The 19,584-nt window shown below is 41.0% G+C and overlaps 1 protein-coding gene across 2 annotated transcripts in view; it reads left to right on the top strand.

Annotated features, from left to right (window-relative positions):
- Nucleotides 1-19,584, top strand: part of RUFY1 (RUN and FYVE domain containing 1) — a 61,744-nt gene that overhangs the window by 27,121 nt on the left and 15,039 nt on the right. For both annotated transcript variants that reach the window (XM_032628243.1, XM_032628244.1), the window contains exons 8-12: nucleotides 616-685; nucleotides 4,763-4,864; nucleotides 5,603-5,719; nucleotides 6,118-6,285; nucleotides 14,964-15,061. In XM_032628243.1, coding sequence (XP_032484134.1) covers nucleotides 616-685; nucleotides 4,763-4,864; nucleotides 5,603-5,719; nucleotides 6,118-6,285; nucleotides 14,964-15,061 — 555 coding nt within the window. The remainder of the gene's footprint in view (nucleotides 1-615; nucleotides 686-4,762; nucleotides 4,865-5,602; nucleotides 5,720-6,117; nucleotides 6,286-14,963; nucleotides 15,062-19,584) is intronic.

Here is a 19,584-nt window from a genome sequence, read left to right on the forward strand (position 1 = left end):
ATGGTTTCCTCATCTGTAAAACAGATTAACAATAAGATTTGCCTCACAGAATTGTGGGGAGTTGATGCATTTAAAGTGCTTAAAACAAACAGGGCCTGACACATTGTCCAAAAAGAAAACTACTACTATTATTGTTGTTTGTCAAGTCTACATTAGCTTTTTACGTATTTTTCAGTATGAAAGTAGTGCATATTACTTAAAGAATATGTGAAAAATGGGACAAAGTATAAAAAAGATTTAAAAATCACCTTTGATCCTACTACCCTAAAGTACCAATATCTTGTTATGAATATTACTTTAGATATATGACTGCTGGTGCATTTTGGTTCCCATATATTGTGTTGGGGGAAATGCTGTTTTCTTTCCAGTTGGCTAAACAAGAAATGGGTAGCATATTTGGAGAAAACATTTCAGTAAAAAAAAAAAAATATATACACACACACACACACACTGCTTACGTATATATTTAGAATTCTCATCTATGAGTTAATTGGAGACCCTTTGACTCTCCATTTCATATAGGAAATCTAGGAATCTCTATTCTCATTGTTTACAGATTGGGAAAACAGTCAGCTTTTATAAGTTCACATTTACTTAATATTTTCTTTTTTACAGCTGCACAGTTGGGGATCTTCAAACCAAGATAGAAGGGTTGGAAAAGACTAATTCAAAGCTTCAAGAAGAGGTTTGTAACTTATTGAAATTCTTAAAGCAGAATGACCCAAGAAGAGAAATGGTATGGTTGGTATATCTGACCAGAGCTTCTCACTGGTAGGAATGGGAATTGCTAACCTTGGGTTGAGCTGCACACAGGACAGACATTCTCAGAATTTCACATCCTCAGAATGTCCGTGTTCTGCCCTGGCCGGGGCTCCCATGAGCCAGTGCAACGGATCATGAGCCAGTTCTAAGTGACTTAGGTTTTATCACCTCACAGTGGTCCAGTAGAAGATAAGTCATAGTTGGAAAAGCCCCACTCCTTTTGTGAACGTGCTATCCTCTTCCTCGTTTCCCACCTTTCCTATGATGTAGTGTGTCTCCCGGCTGCCCAGAAGGCACAGGCTCTTTTATGGGGTAAAAGTACCCTCGCCCCCCCATTCCGTGTCTCGGCCTCTCAGGAGCTTGGAACCAGTCTCCCCACAGTGTGGTCTTTCTCTGCTTTCTCACTAGGAAGAGAGAAATGAAAGGACAGGAAGAAGGAGGGCTGAGGCTGAGGAAGAAAGCTTGCTGCCAGCTGCCCGGCAGTCTCCTTGGTGGACACATCTTGTCTCCTGTTAGCAGGAGGGGGGTTGCTCAGCCTTTCTGAGGCTTTCCACAGGTAGCGGTCCTGGCTGCTCGACCCTCCCCACCAAGTCTCACTGGGAAGGAAGAGGGCTGTGAGGGGGGCCGGAGAGTGACCCCCCCACAGTGTGGAGGCAGGTTACAGCCGAAAGGAGAGTCGCAGAGCACACCTTTGTAACGGAGGACCCAGTTTAGGGCTCACTTTAAACTTCCTGCGCCCTCTTGAGGGGCCAGGCCTGAACAGCTTTCAGGAGAGGAGCTCAGATTTGTAACAGGAGAAAGAAACTCAAAAATGGTCCTCGTGGGAGAGACTTCATCACACTTAGAGCTGAAGGACTCGAATTCACCTGGGGGGTGGAGTGGGCCTTTGGGCCTCACTTTCCTCATCTCTAAATTGGGTGATAATTTAACACACAATAGTATTGTAAAGATTAAGTTAGGTTAATACCATATAAATGTGCCTTGCCCAACACTTAGCATGTGGAGGCACTCAAGGAGACCTTAGTTGATTTTTTTTTTTTTTAATTTATTTATTTTATTTAATTTATTTATTTTTGGCTGCGTTGGGTCTTCGTTGCTGCACACGGGCTTTCTCTAGTTGCGGTGAGTGGGGGCTAGTCTTCATTGTGATGCAGGGGCTTCTCATTGCGGTGGCTTCTCTTGTTGTGGAGCACGGGCTCTAGGCGTGCGGGCTTCAATAGTTGTGGTGCGCGGGCTCAGTAGGTGTGGCTCACGGGCTCTAGAGTGCAGGCTCAGTAGTTGTGGCACATGGGATTAGTTGCTCCGCGGTATGTGGGATCTTCCTGGACCAGGGCTTGAACCCGTGTCCCCTGCATTGACAGGCGGATTCTTAACCACTGCACCACCAGGGAAGTCCCCTTAGTTGATTTTAGAAAAGCAGATTCACTCTTTGTTCTCCCAGATGAGGTGGCATGCTTTGTTTTTTTTTTATATAATTTTTATTGGAGTATAGTTGATTTACAATGTTGTGTTAGTTTCAGGTGTACAACAAAGTGAATCAGCTATACATATACATATATCCACTCTTTTTTAGATTCTTTTCCCATATAGGCCATTACATAGTAATGAGTAGAGTTCCCTGTGCTATACAGAAGGTCCTTACTAGTTACCTGTTTTATATATAGTAGTTTGTATATGTCAATCCCAATCTTCCAATTTATCCCTCCCGCCCTTTACCCCCTGGTAACCGTAAGTGTGTTTTCTACATCTGTAACTCTATTTCTGTTTTGTAGATAAGTTCATTTATACCCTTTTTTAGATTCCACGTATGAGCAATATTGTATGATATTTGTCTTTCTCTGTCTGACTTCACTCAGTCTGACAATCTCTAGGTCAATCCATGTTTCTTCAGATGGCATTATTTCGTTCTTTTTTATGGCTGAGTAATATTCCACTGTGTATATATACTACATCTTCTTTATTCATTCCTCTGTTGATGGACATTTAGGTTGCTTCCATGTCCTGGCTACTGTAAGTAATGCTGCAACGAACATTGGGGTATATATATCTTTTAGAATTATGGTTTTCTCCGGATATATGCCCAGGAGTGGGATTGCTGGATCATATGGTAGCTCTATTTTTAGTTTTTTATGAGCAGTATAGGAGGGTTGCCTTTTCTCTACACCCTCTCCAGCAATTATTGTTTGTAGATTTTTTTTTTTTTTTTTTTTTTTTTGCGTTACACGGGCCTCTCTGTTGTGGCCTCTCCCCCTGCGGAGCACAGGCTCTGGATGCGCAGGCTCAGCGGCCATGGCTTACGGGCCCAGCTGCTCCACAGCATGTGGGATCTCCCCAGACCGGGGCACGAACCCGCGTCCCCTGCATCGGCAGGCGGACTCTCAACCACTGCGCCACCAGGGAAGCCCTGTTTGTAGATTTTTTTCATGATGGCCATTCTGACCAGTGTAAGGTGATACCTCATTGTAGTTTTGATTTGCATTTCTCTAATAATTAGTGATGTTGACCATCTTTTCATGTGCTTTTTGGCCATCTGTATGTCTTCTTTGGAGAAATGTCTATTTAGATCTTCTGCCCATTTTTCGATTGGGTTGTTTTTTTGATATTGAGCTGCATGAGCTGTTTGTATATTTTGGAGATTAATCCCTGGTCATCAGTTGCTTCATCTGTAAATATTTTCTCCCATTCTGAGGGGAGGTGACATGCTTTGAATGAAAGTCTAATTTAGCTGTTGAAACTGAACAACTGGCTTATTTTTCCTTCAAAGGCAAACAGATGTAATAGAAAATGTACTTCAGAGAAAAGTATATCTCTCACTTCAGGGTGTGCTCTCTATGTCTTCAGAGAGTAGGATGGGAATTAGCTTATGGTTTTTGCCTGCTTCTTCCCTTGCAGCAACTAGCACCTCCTTTCAAGCCTTAAAGTTTCTTACGTGGGCACAGCAGTTATGTTTAGAAACCCCAGTCCTGGGTTCTGAGTCTGAGTGGACCTAGATGCTGTTGACCAAGAGGAGGTGAGGAGTTCAGTGCTTCAGGGCCCCCCGTTAGTGAATGACGCTAAGAGCACAGCCAAGTATCGAGGGCAAATGTCTGGCTTCTTTCTCCTTCTCCAGCCTCACCTTCTCTCACCAGGCTGGCTCAGAGGCTGGGAAAGGAGAGGTTGGTTGGGGTATTTACTCACCTCTCCTGCTAGCCTCTCCTCAGCAGGTACATGAAGGCACCTGCTCCTGTACACTTTAGCCTAAACTACGTTAACTTGTTCAGGGCAAGGAAGATGTTTTCCTCGGGCACATCTTTAATGGTTTGGTTGTGATTCCTCTCCCAGCTTCTTTAATTCTCTCTCTAGTGATAAGATATCCTTTTGCTCATTGGCTAGAAAAACTAAAAAGAATGAAGAATCAGGGGGAAAAAAGCCCATAATCCCTTGGCTAAGTGACAGCTGTATATAGAGTCCCCATCTTTTCTTAAGCTTTTTTTGTTTGTTTTTGTTTTTCTTAATGATTTTTAACATAGTTAAGTTCTTTTCTTTAAACTAGACGTGAGAACATACTATATAACCTTTTTTATTTTTATTATATCATAAGTATGTTCTCAAGTCATTAAAAGCTTTTGTAAGTATTTTAATAACTACATATTTCTGTTTTATGCTTTTACTGTGATTTGTTAAACCATTTCTAGTATTGGACATTTAAGCTGTTTCTAATTTGTGTCCATAAATCTTTGCCCACGTGAAGTAGTATGCTATCATTTTTGTAAAACAAGAATATCTAGGGAAGGCAGAGATGGCTAGGGGCAGGGGTAAGAGAGATTTTACTGTTTATGTTTTTATATCTTTGGAATTTTGAACCATGTGAATGTATTACCTATTCAAAACAAGGATAAAAAATAAAATATCACATATGTGAAAATACATTGTCAATTGTGAAGATGCCAAATGTTAGCTTTTAATTTGAACAGTAAGATTCATTTTGATGTTAAGAAATCTAAAAATCTTTCTTAATCAGCTTTCAGCTGCAACAGACCGAATTTGTTCACTTCAAGAAGAACAGCAACAATTAAGAGAACAAAATGAATTAATTCGTGAGAAAAGCGAAAAAAGCGTAGAGGTGAGAAGTAGGCCTTGCAGCTGGGCGGCCTGTTCCCCACTCATACGTGTCCATCAGAGATCTCAAGCCCAGAACGTGCAAAGATGCCTTGTTTGACACCAGAAAATCCTGCCACAGTGCCCTTCCATGTCACTCTCAGGCCACCTGGACCGCTTGGGGTTTCCCAAGTGCACTGCTCCCTTGCCTCTGGGCCTTTGCGAGTGAAAGTTCCTATTCCCTCTTCAGCTTCTCTCATGAGCCCGGTCCCCTGTGGTGCTGCCTCTGGCACCCATCAGTAGGCCTGGACCCTTCTTCTCCCGTGTTTCCATAGCTCTTTGCACCTTCCTCCATTATAGAATCCGCTTACTGTTGTGTAGAATTGCTGGCTTGCAGCTGTCTCACCTGATGACTTGAGAGTAGAGACCATATCTGATTCATCTCGAAATTCACCCAGTGCTAAAAATGTGCTAGATAAATACTGAATGGGGACCTTTCCCACTCAGAACGACTATTCTATTTTAAAGAAAATTAAATTGTTTTCTGCACCTACCTTTTCAAAAATCTATTGGCTTGCTCTCATCCTTCATGTTCAAAGATATTTCAAAATACCTTTAAAATTTTAGCCTTTCTCTATTATGCTTAAAAAAATAGAAATTATGCTACTGTTTAAAAATATATATGTGTTATATTTTTAAATACTTTGTAGTTAGCTTGCTTCTGTAAGCAAACCATTCCTCTGGTGCTCTTGTTTAATCACAGATAACAAAACAGGATACAAAAGTTGAGCTGGAGACTTACAAGCAGACTCGGCAAGGTCTGGATGAAATGTACAATGATGTGTGGAAGCAGCTGAAGGAGGAGAAGAAAGCCCGTTTGGTGAGTTTGCGAGCCTGAGTTACCAGAAAGATTCCTCAGTTTATTCCCTCTATGTTACTTCTGTCAGCACTTTGCACACACATGCTTCAACCTGCTTTTAAAAACAAGTGAGTTTTTATGCAAATAAAGTTTTTAACATGTGAAAAAAAATACTCGTGGAGTATTCCTCATTGCCACCTACCTGCTTTCTGTTGACTTGATGCAGAGCCAGTGTTCATTGTAAAATGAGGAAAGGGGGAAAACTTAATCTCGTTACACTCCAGACAGACTTGTCTGCATCTCCCTAACCTATTCTGACCTTTCGTTTGTATTTTCAGCACTGCCCAAGATACAACATCAGTTAAGTTCATTTCTGTGATGTGCTTTAATAATACTTTCCTTATTAATATCCTTTTAAGGAACTAGAAAAAGAACTGGAGCTACAAATTGGAATGAAAACCGAAATGGAAATCGCAATGAAGTTACTAGAAAAGGACACTCACGAGAAGCAGGACACTCTGGTTGCCCTGCGCCAGCAGCTGGAGGAAGTCAAAGCAATTAACTTACAGATGTTTCACAAAGTTCAGGTGGGACTTGGCTTTATGTCCACATCACAACCCTGTTTCCTGCTGCTTGTCTACAGTGGTAGAGCTTGTCACGTGCTGCCTTTCCAGTCTTGGGTCATTCTTTCCGCAGAAGGAGAGAATAGACACATCTGTGAGGGCCTCGTATTTGCAGACCTGGTCCTAGGCCATCTTACATGTTATTGCATTTATTTTATTTGAGTCTCCCGGCAGTCCCTGACAAAAGTTTATAAAATGGGGGGAAATGTAAGTGACAAGGTAAAATCAAATGGCTAAGTCACATGTCCCTGGTGGCACAGCTAATAAATAGAGCTGAAAACTGAACTGTGTCTCTTGAATCTAAATCTGAACTTTGCCTGTCATACGTTCACTGTCCCCCTGCTGTCTGTTTCTGTCTACTTCAGGTACTAATTGTTTGCCCCAAGAAATGGAGAAGTGGATTAAGGATATTAGTTAGTATTGCCTTTTAAAGCTTTGGCAATTAGTTAATCTTGCTGAGTCTCCAAGATCACCTCCCTCGTCATTTCAGAGTGGTCAAGGGGAGCTAGCCCAGAAAGAACTGGTCACACCAGAGTTTGAAAGACAGCATCTAAACACTGCAACACTTTCTTGCCCAGAAGCTACCCAGAAGGGTACCATTCTGTGTCCTCGAAGCTTTTCCTTTTTTGAAGTTCTCTTTCCTATTTTATTGCCGAAACAGTCCCACTTCCTTTTCCATAGAGTGGTTTCAGTCTTACTAGTAGTAACATCTATGTCAAAGATAATGTGAGAGCAGACGGTACAAATAAACTGTGCTATTTTGTCTGTCTCTTTAAAAATTATTACGTAATTAATATTTTTGTAATTGCAACAATGAAAATTGAAGCAAAAAGAGAAAAGGAAGAAAAAGTTTTACCCTCCCAACAAATTATCAATGAGATTTGTTTGTTTGTTTTTGCTGTATGCGGGCTTCTCACTGTTGTGCCCTCTCCCGTTGCGGAGCACAGGCTCCGGACGCGCAGGCTCAGCAGCCATGGCTCACGGGCCCAGCTGCTCCACGGCATGTGGGATCTTCCCGGACCGGGGCACAAACCCGTGTCCCCTGCATCAGCAGGCGGACTCTCAACCACTGTGCCACCAGGGAAGCCCCCAACAAATTATCTATTTTAATTTTTTCATGTTTCCTTCTGGTTTTGGTCGGCATATAGACATACTGTTAATACATGTTAGGGGAAACTAAACTACTGTAATAGCTTAAAGCATTGCAGACCAGCAGTTTTGCTCCCCACGGTCATTCAGGGATTCAGACTAATGGCAGCTCCAGCTCTCAAGGCCACTTGAGTTGTCACCATTCTTGCCAGCAGAAGTGGGGAGAAGAGCAAAAGTCCAGAGCCAGGGATTTGTTCTCAAACAGTGAGACAGCAGTTGTACCCACCATTTCTTCCGATCACATAGGAAAGGGCTAGTCAGCATGGCCAGGCTTGGCTGCAAGGGAAGCCTGGGGCTGTTGTTTCTGGGCTGCAGGCCAGGTGAAGGGGAAAGTAGGTGTGGGTAGATGTAGTTGTCACTACAACAGTCGACCCCACTGAGCTACTGGCAAGCCCTGCTTCCTCAGAGTCCACAACCCTGGGTGATGGGCAGCACTCTCCCTCAAGCCCATAGGGCCTGTGTTCCAACTAGAAGACTATCTGTCAGTCACGTTAGCCTGTCCTGCCCAGGATGAACTGGTAGAGCAGAAACAGGATAACCATGATGAAATGCCTACTGGGAAACAGGAAACAAGGGACACACCTGGCAGTCCCTGGCCCTCGGTGGTCATTTTGTCCTCTGGGCAGGAACCGTGAAGGCTGCCTGGGGTACTGAGGACTCCATTTCTTAGCATGTCTGGCTACCGCTTCTGCCTTCTAGAGAGCATGTCTGGTGACCTCCGTGCCCCTGAGACCACCATCTTCAATGGCTGATGGGAAGTGGGCTCCCGTGCAGTGGGCTACACAGCTTTGACGGCCAGCTTCTTGCCAGGGTCAGTCTACTGGCCTGGAGGTTGTATAAGGGATCCAACAGTCAGATATTTTTCAGACCAGACTGGTGGTTTCTTGGACAATCCGGTTCCCTCTGTCACAGCCTCTGGTCTGCTTGCATCCACTTGATCCGTGTGTCAGTGACCGTAGTTTGTTATGAGTAAACACAGTTCCCACACCTGCTCCGTTTCTTTGCTCTGTCAGTCTTTCTCATGTCAGTGACCAGTCATCTGGAACAACAGCTTGAGGCATGAGGAAAGCAGCCTACTCTGATCTTCGCTGCAGGATGTCACAGGGCCATATGGCTCACTCTTCAGTCCTCTCTCTTCCTTCTGAGTCCAGAAGCAGTTGACTTTTCTAACCTTTGGCCTCTGTATCCCTGTCCATCTCTCCCTGCAAACCCCTTGCTTATAGCACCTGTTCACATGGCAAGCCCCACTGCACATCCTAGCATTCTGGAGCCCGACACAGTTGCGTGGATTCCATCTTCCAAGTTTGGGCAAGCGACAGTTTGACTAAATGTTTGCCATAACTAACAAGGGTCACAACATCTGCTTTGGCAGCACCAAACCCCTGGCTGCTGAGTCATCACAGCATACATTGGGTTCCCTGGGGAAGCACCACCCCCAAGTCCGTCTCTGGTGCTGCTGGAATTCTGGCTTCATACCCTTTTCTCCCTCTGGGCTTCAGATGCAGAAGGTTGAGTCAGTCATATCCCTCTGTTTGGGGCACTATAATAAGACACCCTTCCTGTTTTCTTATTTCCTTTTATCCCCCACCCCTACTCCCATCCTCTTTCCTCTAGGCCAGCATTCTTAAGTGTTTATCTTTTTATTTATATTTGTCATTCTAAAACATGTATCATTTTGAGGACATGAATTTTAATTTACATAAGTGGTATCGTGCTGTGGATCACATTCTATTCCTTACTTTTTCTCCCTCAGTGCTACATTCATCCTCATGTATATCTGCTGTTGGCTTCTTAGTGCAGTTTAGCTTCCCAGCGTTTGTACCCACTGTGTTTTCTTGCCCATTCCCCTGGTGACGGACAAATGGTTTTCCTCCACTGCGCTAGCACAAGCAACACCTTGGCAGCTAGTGTACCCATCTCGCTCTGAAATCTCTCTGGCAGACATAATTGTAGTGTCCTCCCAGCCAGACACTTCCTTTCCTCCTTTGTGTCCTTGGTTTGCATAAGCCCAGCCACACTGCTTTCTAGAAGGGCTGCACCAACACACGCTCCCTCCAGCTGTGTCCTGTGGTGCCTGTATTGCGAGGGTACAGTTGACTTAATATTCATTTCTCAGTCTAGTGAGCTTGAGCATCCCTTCATGTTGGTTGCCATTTATGCTTCTTTGTGGCTTGCCTATTCATATTTTTTGTCCTTTTTTCTTTTGGGTTTCCTTGTTGATTAGTAGTAATTCCATGTATGGTCTAAATTTTAGTCCTTTACTGGTTTACAGATTGTAAATACCTTCTCCTAGTGTCATCTACTGTCCTTAAGTCCCTATTTTTGATGTAGTCTAATGTGTTGATTTTTCACATATGGTTTGAAGTTTGGGGGTTTTGTTTTAGAACTCTTTCTCACGTCTAGGTGTCAAAGATATTCCACGCTAGTTGTCTAAACCTTTCACATTTAGGTTTTTAATGTATCTAGAGTTAACCTTTGTGTATGGCCTTACCTAGGGATCCAGTTTTCTTTTTCTCCATATAGTAAGCTGCTTAAAAGTACCACAAACTGAGTGGCTTTACAAAAATTTGCCGTCTCACAGTACTGGAGGCCAGAAGTTTCAGAGTAAAGTGTTGGCAGGAATGGTTTCCTCTGAGGGCTGTGAGGAAGTCAGTCCCATCCGTCTCCTAGATTCTGGTGGTTGCTGGCAATATTTGGGTTTCCTTCACTTGGAGAAGTTATCACCTCCATCTCTGCCCTCATCTTCACACAGCTTTCTCCCTGTGTGTGCATGCCTGTGCCCACATTTCCCCTTTGTAAAAGGACACCAGTCATATTGGATTAGGAGCCCACCCTACTCCAGTGTGACCTCATCTTAACTAATTATGTCTGCAGTGAGTGACCCGTTTTCCTAATAAGATCCTGGGTGGTACTGGGGGTTAGGACTTCAACATAATGGATTTGGGATGGACACACTCAACCCATAACGTAGGTCAAGCCTGCCTACCTTTCCCCGTTTTTTCCCCCTCTTCTTTTTTTGATTGACTTATCTATTTGTAAATGTTTATCCTTTTTTTCTTTTTTTTTAATTGAAGTATAATTAATTCACAGTATTGTGTTAGTTTCAGGTGTAAAGCAAAGTGATTCTTTTTCAGATTCTTTTCTATTATAGGTTATTACAAAATACTGAATATAGTTCCCTATGCTATACAGTAGGTCCTTATTTATCTATTTTATATATAGTGGTGTGTATCTGTTAATCCCAGATTTCTAATTTATCCCTCCTCACCCCTTTCCCCTTTGGTAACCATAAGTTTCTTTTCTAAGTCTGTGAGTCTGTTTCTGTGTTGTAAATAAGTTCATTTGTATCATTCTTTTAGATTCTATGTGTGATATATGATATTTGTCTTTGTCTGTCTGACTTCACTTTAGTATGATAATCTCTAGGTCCATCCATATTGCTGCACATGGCATTATTTCCTTCTTTCTTATGGCTGAATAATATTCCAATGTATATAATACCATATCTTCTTTATCCTTCATCTATTTTTTTATATAAATTTATTTACTTTTTTTTATTTTTGGCCACGTTGGGTCTTTGTTGCTGTGCATGGGCTTTCTCTGGTTGCGGCGAGTGGGGGCTACTCTTTGTTGTGGTGCATGGGCTTCCCATTGCAGTGGCTTCTCTTGTTGCAGAGCATGGGCTGTAGGCACGTGGGCTTCAATAGTTGTGGCACGCGGGCTCAGTAGTTGTGGCACGCGAGCTCTAGAGCGCAGGCTCAGTAGTTGCGGCGAATGGGCTTAGTTGCTCCGCAGCATGTGGGATCTTCCCGGACCAGGGCTCAAACCCATGTCCCCTGCATTGGCAGACGGATTCTTAACCACTGTGCCACCAGGGAAGCCCCTATCCATTCATCTGTTGATGGACATTTAGGTTGCTTCCATGTCTCGGTTATTGTGAATAGTATTGCTGTGAACATTGAGGTGCACGTATCTTTTTGAATTAGAGCTTTCGTCTTTTCCGGATATATGCCCAGGAGTGGGACTGCTGGATCATATGGTAATTCCATTTTTAGTTTTTTAAGGAACCTCCATACTGTCTTCCACAGTGGCTGCACCAATTTACATTCCCACCAACAGTGTAGGATTTATTATTTGCAGACTTTTTGATGATTACCATTCTGACTGGTGTGAGGTGATACTTCATTGTAGTTTTTATTTGCATTTCTCTAATAATTAGGGAAGTTGAGCATCTTTTCACGTGCCTATTGGCCATCTGTATGTTTTCTTTGGAGAAATGTTGATGTGGGTCTTCTGCCCATTTTTTGATTGGGTTGTTTGGGTTTTTTTCAGTAGAGCTGTATAAGCTGTTTGTATATTTTCAAAATTAATCCCTTGTCAGTCACATCATTTGCAGATGTTTTCTCCCATTCCATAGGTTGTCTTTTCATTTTGTTTATGGTTTCCTTTGCTGTGCAAAAGCTTATAAGTTTAATTAGGTCCCATTTGTTTATTTTTGCTTTTGTTTCCATTACTCTAGGAGACAGATCCAAAAAAATATTTCTCTGATTTATGTCAAAGAGTGCTCTGCCTATGTTTTCCTCTAGGAGTCTTATAGTATCCAGTATTACATTTAGGTCTTTAATCCATTTCAAGTTTATTTTTGTATATGGTGTTAGAAAATGTTCTAATTTCATTCTTTTACATGTAGCTGTACACTTTTCACAGCACCACTTACTGAAGAGACTGTCTTTTCTCCATTGTATATTCTTGCCTCCTTTGCTGTAGATTAATTGACCATAAGTGCTTGGGTTTATTTCTGGGCTTTCTATCCTATTCCATTGATCTATGTGCTGTTTCTGTGCCAGTATCATGCTGTTTTGGTTACTGTAGCTTTGTAGTATAGTCTGATTCTTGATAAAAATTTTAGAATAAGGTATAAATTTCCTTTTTAAAAAATTCAGCTGAATTTCTTACATGGGAATTGCATTGAATTTATAGTTTACTCTCTTTTTGTCCTTTTTCTTCCGTAAGAGTTGCATTTTCTCTAGGTGAACGCCTCAATTCTGTCTAGTTCTTGTTGCTAGTGTGCTGGGTGCCTTATTTTGGCTGCATCCCCTAGTGAGGTCTTGCTGATGTAGAGAAGTGCTTTTGTGCTTTATAGGTTGATCTTGTGTTTGACAGCCTTGCTCACCACCTAGTTCTAATAGTTTGTCTATTAATCCTGTTGGTTTTAGATGTAATTGATCATATCATAGGCAAATAAAGACAGTTTAATTTCTTCACTCTCAGGCTTTGTACTCCTCATTCTTTTTTGTTTCTTTTAGCATTGGCCAGGACCTCCATGACTACATTAAACAGTAGTTGGAATAGTAAGCAGATTTGTGGTCCTGATCTTAAAAGTAATGCATGTAAAAATTTCTCCATCAAGAATAATGCTTACTAGATGGTTGATATATAAACTTTACTTAGTTAAGGAAGTTCTTTTCTATTTCTTGTTTGCTCAGAGTTTTCCTCATAAATAAATATTGAACCTTATTAAATGTTTTGGGCTTTTTTGCATTTTATCTGTTGTGATAGTCCTGTTCTTTTTCTCCCTTATTTATGTGGCAATTTATACATTTATGTTCCTGGATTCCTGCTTGATTGTGATATATTTAAATATACTCTTGACTCAGTTAGCCAATATGTTATATATAATCTGTGTGTTTATATACGAGACAGACCTCTTTCTTTCCTTTTACTAGCCTTATTTGGCTTCAGAATCATGGTTGGACTGGTACTATAAAATAAGGTTTCCTGTTCTCTTTCTCTGAAATAACGCTTATAAGATAGAAAGTGTCTATTCTCCAAAAGTTTTGAGAACCCACCCATGTTGTAGGATTCATCTGGGCTGGGCTTTTTTTGGGCAGGGAGACTATGACCACCATTTCTATTTATTGAATGTTTACTGGCTTATTCATATTTTCCATTTCTTCTCAGACCAATTTTGGTATATTTTTTTCCAAAATGTATCTTATTTTGTTTAGGTTTTCAAATGTTTTTGTTTATAACATTCTTTTGCAGAATTTTTAAATCTCTTTTATTCAGCATTTTCTTTTTGCATTTTTTGTCTTTCTTCCTTATCCGGTCTTGCCAGAGGTGTGTCTGTCCTCATAATCTTTTCAGAGAACCAGCTTTTTTTCTAATATTCTTTATTGTGTATTGTTATTTCTTTTTCATTGATTTCTACCCTCACTTTTATTATTTTCTTTCTTATTTCTTTGGGTTTGCTCTGTGGCTCATTTTCAACTTCTGAAATGCATGCTTAGCTCATCTGTTTTATCTTTTTTAATTTCATTAAACATTTTATTTAAAGTTAAAAATTACCCACAAGTACTGCTTTAGCTATGGCCCTCAATTTTTGATGGAAGTATTTCACCTAAAAAGCATGTTTTTCACATTTGTCATCTCTGAAATCAAGATGCATCTTATGGTCAATGGCATGACATGTTTCAAGTAGCAGTTTTTTCCTTCATAGTGGTATATAAAATTAGGGTGCATCTTCAATATAGTAAAATATTGCAGAGTGTTTTCATTGTCTTTCAGCTCTAAGTATTTCATAATCTCTCTTCTGGTTTTTTTTTTCTTTTTTTTTTACCTCAATAGTTTTTAGTAATATGCTATTCCATTTCCAGATATGAGATGTTTAGCTATTCTTTTGTTCCTTATGTCTAGTTTTATTACTTTAAAGCCAGACACTACAGTCTATATATTCTTAAGAATTTATCAGGACTTCTTTCTGTCTTCAGCCTTTCTGTATCCTTGTATTTTAAGAGTGTCTCTTGTAGGCACACAGAAACATGTTGCTCTTTTGCTGCCTCCTAGTCACTCAGCATCTGCCATGGTTAAAAGCCTGGACTCAGAAAGTCACATGGTTGTGAGTAAGAACCCAGATGCACCATATTTGTGCTCAGACCTTTTCCCAGGTGCTTTCTATTTCTGAGCCTCCCTCTCTTGCTCAGAGAAGTGGGGGCTAACAATGCCCACCATGAGAACTCTGCAAGAGTCAGGTGAACTCATGGATGTGCCTGACACATGAGAAGACTCGGTAACATTGAGTCAAATCCGACTCTGAAATTCCTTTTCAAAAAGGGGCATGGACTATTCAAACAGAGGGCTTCAGTATCTCCCTCTCTGCCTTTTTTTTTTTTCTTTTATTCTTTTTTTGGCCGGCTGGCTTGCAGAATCTTAATTCCCCAACCAGGGATTGAACCTGCACCACAGCAGTGAAAACACCAAGTTCTAACCACTGGAACTCCAGGAAATTCCCCCTCTGCCTTTCTTTATGTTGAGGACATGGGAGCCTTGGCCTAGTTTGTCTTCCAGGGCTTTGGGGAAGAGCAGCAATTAATGAAACGCTCTTGAAAGTGTTATAAAAAAAAGTACAAGAATAGTTGAACCCACTTGTAATCCAGAGCAGGCAGGGGGGTGAGGGAGAAGCAGAAAATAACCCTCTTTCTTTGCTTTTATAGAATGCGGAGAGCAGTTTACAACAGAAGAATGAAGCCATCACATCTTTTGAAGAAAAAACCAATCAAGTTATGTCCAGCATGAAACAAATGGAAGAAAGGTAAACACTTCCCCCGGCAGATATTCCCTAGAAGGTGCTGGGCATTATTTGGGCCTGGGGACTTACTCAGAGTCTCTCAAAAGTACAGACAAGTTAGGATGACTGTCCTTCAGGTCCCCAGCAAGGGGACTGGATTCCCCAGCTTTGCCTAAGCATGTATTCATTTAATCAACCTTAGGGCTACATCACATTGTCCTCTCAGGGGGTTAGAACTATCCAGTGAGCTCAGATTTAAATATCAGGTTAGGACTTCCCTGGTGGCGCAGTGGTTAAGAATCCGCCTGCCAATGCAGGGGACACAGGTTCGAGCACTGGCCCAGGAAGATCCCACATACCGTGGAGCAACTAAGCCCATGTGCCACAACTACTGAGCCTGCGCTCTAGAGCCCACGAGACACAACTACTGAGCCTGCGTGCCTATAGAGCCTGTGCTCCACAACATGAGTAGCCACAATAATGAGAAGCCCGCTCACTGCAACAGAGAGTAGCCCCTGCTCGCCACAACTAGAGAAAGCCTGCGCACAGCAATGAAGACCAAACGCAGCCAAAAGAATAAATAAATAAATAAATTTTAAAAAATAAATAAATAAACAAATATCAGGTCAGAGACTTCGCTGGTGGTCCAGTGGTTAAGACTCTGTGCTTCCACTGCAGTGGGCACAGGTTCAATCCCTGGTTGAGGAAGTAAGATCCCGCATGCTGCACCAAAAAATAAAAATTTTTTAAATAAATAAGTAAATGTCAGGTCAGTAGGGGATCAGAATAGGGTCAAAAAATAGACTCGCATAGGGCTTCCCTGGTGGCGCAGTGGTTGAGAGTCTGCCTGCCGATGCAGGGGACACGGGTTCTTGCCCCAGTCCGGGAGGATCCCACATGCCATGGAGCGGCTGGGCCCGTGGGCCATGGCTGCTGAGCCTGCACGTCCGAAGCCTGTGCTCTGCAATGGGAGAGGCCACAACAGTGAGAGGCCTGCGTACCGCAAAAAAAAAAAAAAATAGACTCGCACAAATACAGGTGGCTGATTTTTTTACAAAGGTGCAAAGGTAGTTCAATGGAGAAAGGATAATCTTTTCAGTGAATGATATTGGAACAATTGGATATCCATACACCAAAAAATGAACCTCAATTTATACCTCACACCTTTAAACAAAAGTTAACTCAAAATGGATCATAAATCTACATGTAAAACTTAAAACTGTAAACTTTTAGAAGAAAAAATAGGAGAAAATCTTTGTGGCCTTGGGTTAGACAGAGGGCTCTTAGACATGACATAAAAACATGATCCATAAGAGAAAACTTGATAAATTGGACTTTATCAAAATTTAAAACTTTGTTCTGTGGAAGACACACTTAAGAGAATAAAAAGACAAGTTATAGATTTGGAGAAAATTTGAAAATCATATATCTGACAAAGGACTTATATCCAAAATATATAAAGAACTCTCAGAACTCCACGAACAATCCAATCTAAAATGGACAAAGGACTTCCCTGGTGGTCCAGTGGGTGAGACTCCATGCTCCCAATGCAGGGGGCCTGGTTTCAATCCAGGGATTGAACTGGGGATCCAGGGATCGATTGGGCAACTAGATCCCACACGCATGCCACAACTAAGAAGCCTGCATGCCACAACTATGAGCCTGCATTCCGCAGCTAAAAGATGCTGTGTGCCACACTAAAATTCAGTGCAGCCTTAAATAAATAAATAAATAAAATTTTTAAATGGACAAAAGACTTAAACAGACCCTTCACCAAACAGGACATATGGATGGCAAATAAGCACATGAAAAGATTGTCAGGGTAGCAGGATACAAGATTAATATACAGAAATCTGTTGTATTTCTTTACCCTAACAATGAAATGTCAGAAAGAGAAAGTTAAAAAAAAAAAAAAAATGCTGTTGAAAACTGCATCAAAAAAAAAAATACCTAGGAATAAACCTAACCAAGGAGATGAAAGACATACGCAGAGAACTACAAAACATTGATAAAAGAAATTGAAAATTGAAGATGATTCAAAGAAATTTAAAGATATCCCATGCTCTAGGGTTGGAAGAATTAATGTAGTTAAAATAACCGTACTACCCAAAGCAATCTACAAATTAGCCATGACATTTTTCACAAAACTACAACATATAATCCTAAAATTTATGTGGAACCACAAAAGACCCTGAATTGCCAAAGCAATCCTGAGGAAAAAGAACAAAGCTGGAGGCATAACCCTTCCAGACTTCAAACGATACTACAAAGCTATAGTAGTCAAAACAGCATGATATTAGCACAAAAACAGACATATGGATCATTGGAATAGAGAGCCCAGAAATAAATCCACACACCTACATCAATTTATCTTTGACAGAGGAGGGAAGGATATACAATGGAGAAAACACAGTCTCTTCAGCAAGTGGTATTGGGAAAGCTGGACAGCCTCATGTAAATCATTGAAGTTAGAACACTCCCTCACATCATACACAGAAATAACTCAAAATGGCTTAAAGACTTAAATATAAGACGTGACACCATAAAACTCTTAGAAGAGAACATAGGCAAAACATTCTCTGACATAAATTGTAGCAATGGTTTCTTAGGTCAGTCTCCCAAGGCAAAAGAAATAAAAGCAAAAATAAACAAATGGGACCTAATCAAACTTACAAACTTTTGCACAGCAAAGGAAACCATAAACAAAATGAAAAGACAACCTACGGACTGGGAGAAAATATTTGCAAAATGATGCAACTGACAAGGGCTTAATTTCCAAAACATACAAACACCTCAAATGACTCAATAACAGAGAAACAACACAATCAAAAAATGGGCAGAAGGGACTTCCGTGGTAGCATAGTGGTTAAGAATCTGCCTGCCAATACAAGGGACAGGGGTTCGATCCCTGGTCCGGGAAGATCCCACATGCTGCAGAGCAACTAAGCCTGTGCACCACAACTGCTGAGCCTGCGCTCTAGAGCCTGGGAGCCACAACTGCTGAGCCCGTGTATCACAACTACTGAAGCCCACGCACCTAGAGCCCATGCTCCGCAACAAGAGAAGCCACCATGATGAGAAGCCCGCACACCACAACAAAGAGTAGCCCCCACTCACCGCAACTAGAGAAAGCCCGTGTGGAGCTACAAGTACCCAACACAGCCGTAAATAAATAAATAAATACAGTACAATACAATACAATACAATACAAAAAATGGGCAGAACACCTAAGTAAGCATGTCTCCAAAGAAGACATACAGTAGGACAATAGGTACATGTAAAGATGCTCCACATGGCTAGTTATTAGAGAAATGCAAACTGAAACTACAATGAAGTATTACCTCACACCTGTCAGAATGGCCATCATCAAAAGTCTACAAATAAATGCAGGAGCGGGTGTGAGGAAAAGGGAACCCTCGTACACTGTTGGTGGGAATATAAATTGGTGCAGCCACTATGGAAAACAATATTGTTTTCCACTATGGAAAACAATAGTTCCTTAAAAAACTAAAAATAGAGTTGCCATATGATCCAGCAGTCCCACTTCTGGGCATATATCCAGAAAAGATGAAAGCTCTAATTTCGAAAGATATGTGCACCCCAATGTTGATAGCAATACTACTATTTACAGTAGCCGAGACATGGAAGCAACCTAAATGTCCATCAGTAAATGAATGGATAAAGAAGATGTGAGATAAATATATATATATACATATATATATACACACACACACACACACACTCACACACACACACACACAATGGAATATTACTCAGCAATAAAAAAGAATGAAATAATGCCACTTGCAGCAACATGGATGAACCTAGAGATTATCATACCAAGTGTAAGTGAGTCAGGCAGAGAAAGACAAATACATGATATCACTTACATGTGGAATCTAAAAATGATACAAATGAACTTATTTACAGCACAGAAAGAGACTCACAGACTTAGAAAACAAACTTATGGTTACGAAAGGGGAAGGGGAGGAGGGATAAATTGGGAGTATGGGATTAACAGATATACACCACCATATATAAACTAGATAAACAACAGAGATTTACTGTGTAGCACAGGGAACTATATTCAATATCTTGTAATAACCTATGATGGAAAAGAATTGGAAAAAAAAGTATAGCTGTATATATATATATATATATATATATATATATATATATATGTATTGTATAACCAAATTACTGTACACCTGAAACTAATACAATATTGTAAATCAACAATACTTGAGTTAAAAAAAAAAAAAAGATGTTCAGCATCAGTAGCCATTAGGGAAGTGCATGTTAAAATCAATGAGATGCCACTGCATACCTATTAGAACAGCTACATATTTTTATAATGACAGTACCAGGTGCTGGAGAGGCTACAAAGCAACTGGAACAGTCATACATTACCAGTGGGAATGCAGAATGGTACAACCACTTTGGAAAACAGTTTCTTAAAAAGCCAAACATACTCTTACCATATGACCCAATAATCCCACTCCTGGCTGTTTGCCCAAAAGAAATGAAAACTCATGTTCACCCAAAAA

The sequence above is a fragment of the Phocoena sinus genome, chromosome 3 (genome assembly GCF_008692025.1).
Source record: "Phocoena sinus isolate mPhoSin1 chromosome 3, mPhoSin1.pri, whole genome shotgun sequence".
Classification (NCBI taxonomy): domain Eukaryota; kingdom Metazoa; phylum Chordata; class Mammalia; order Artiodactyla; family Phocoenidae; genus Phocoena; species Phocoena sinus.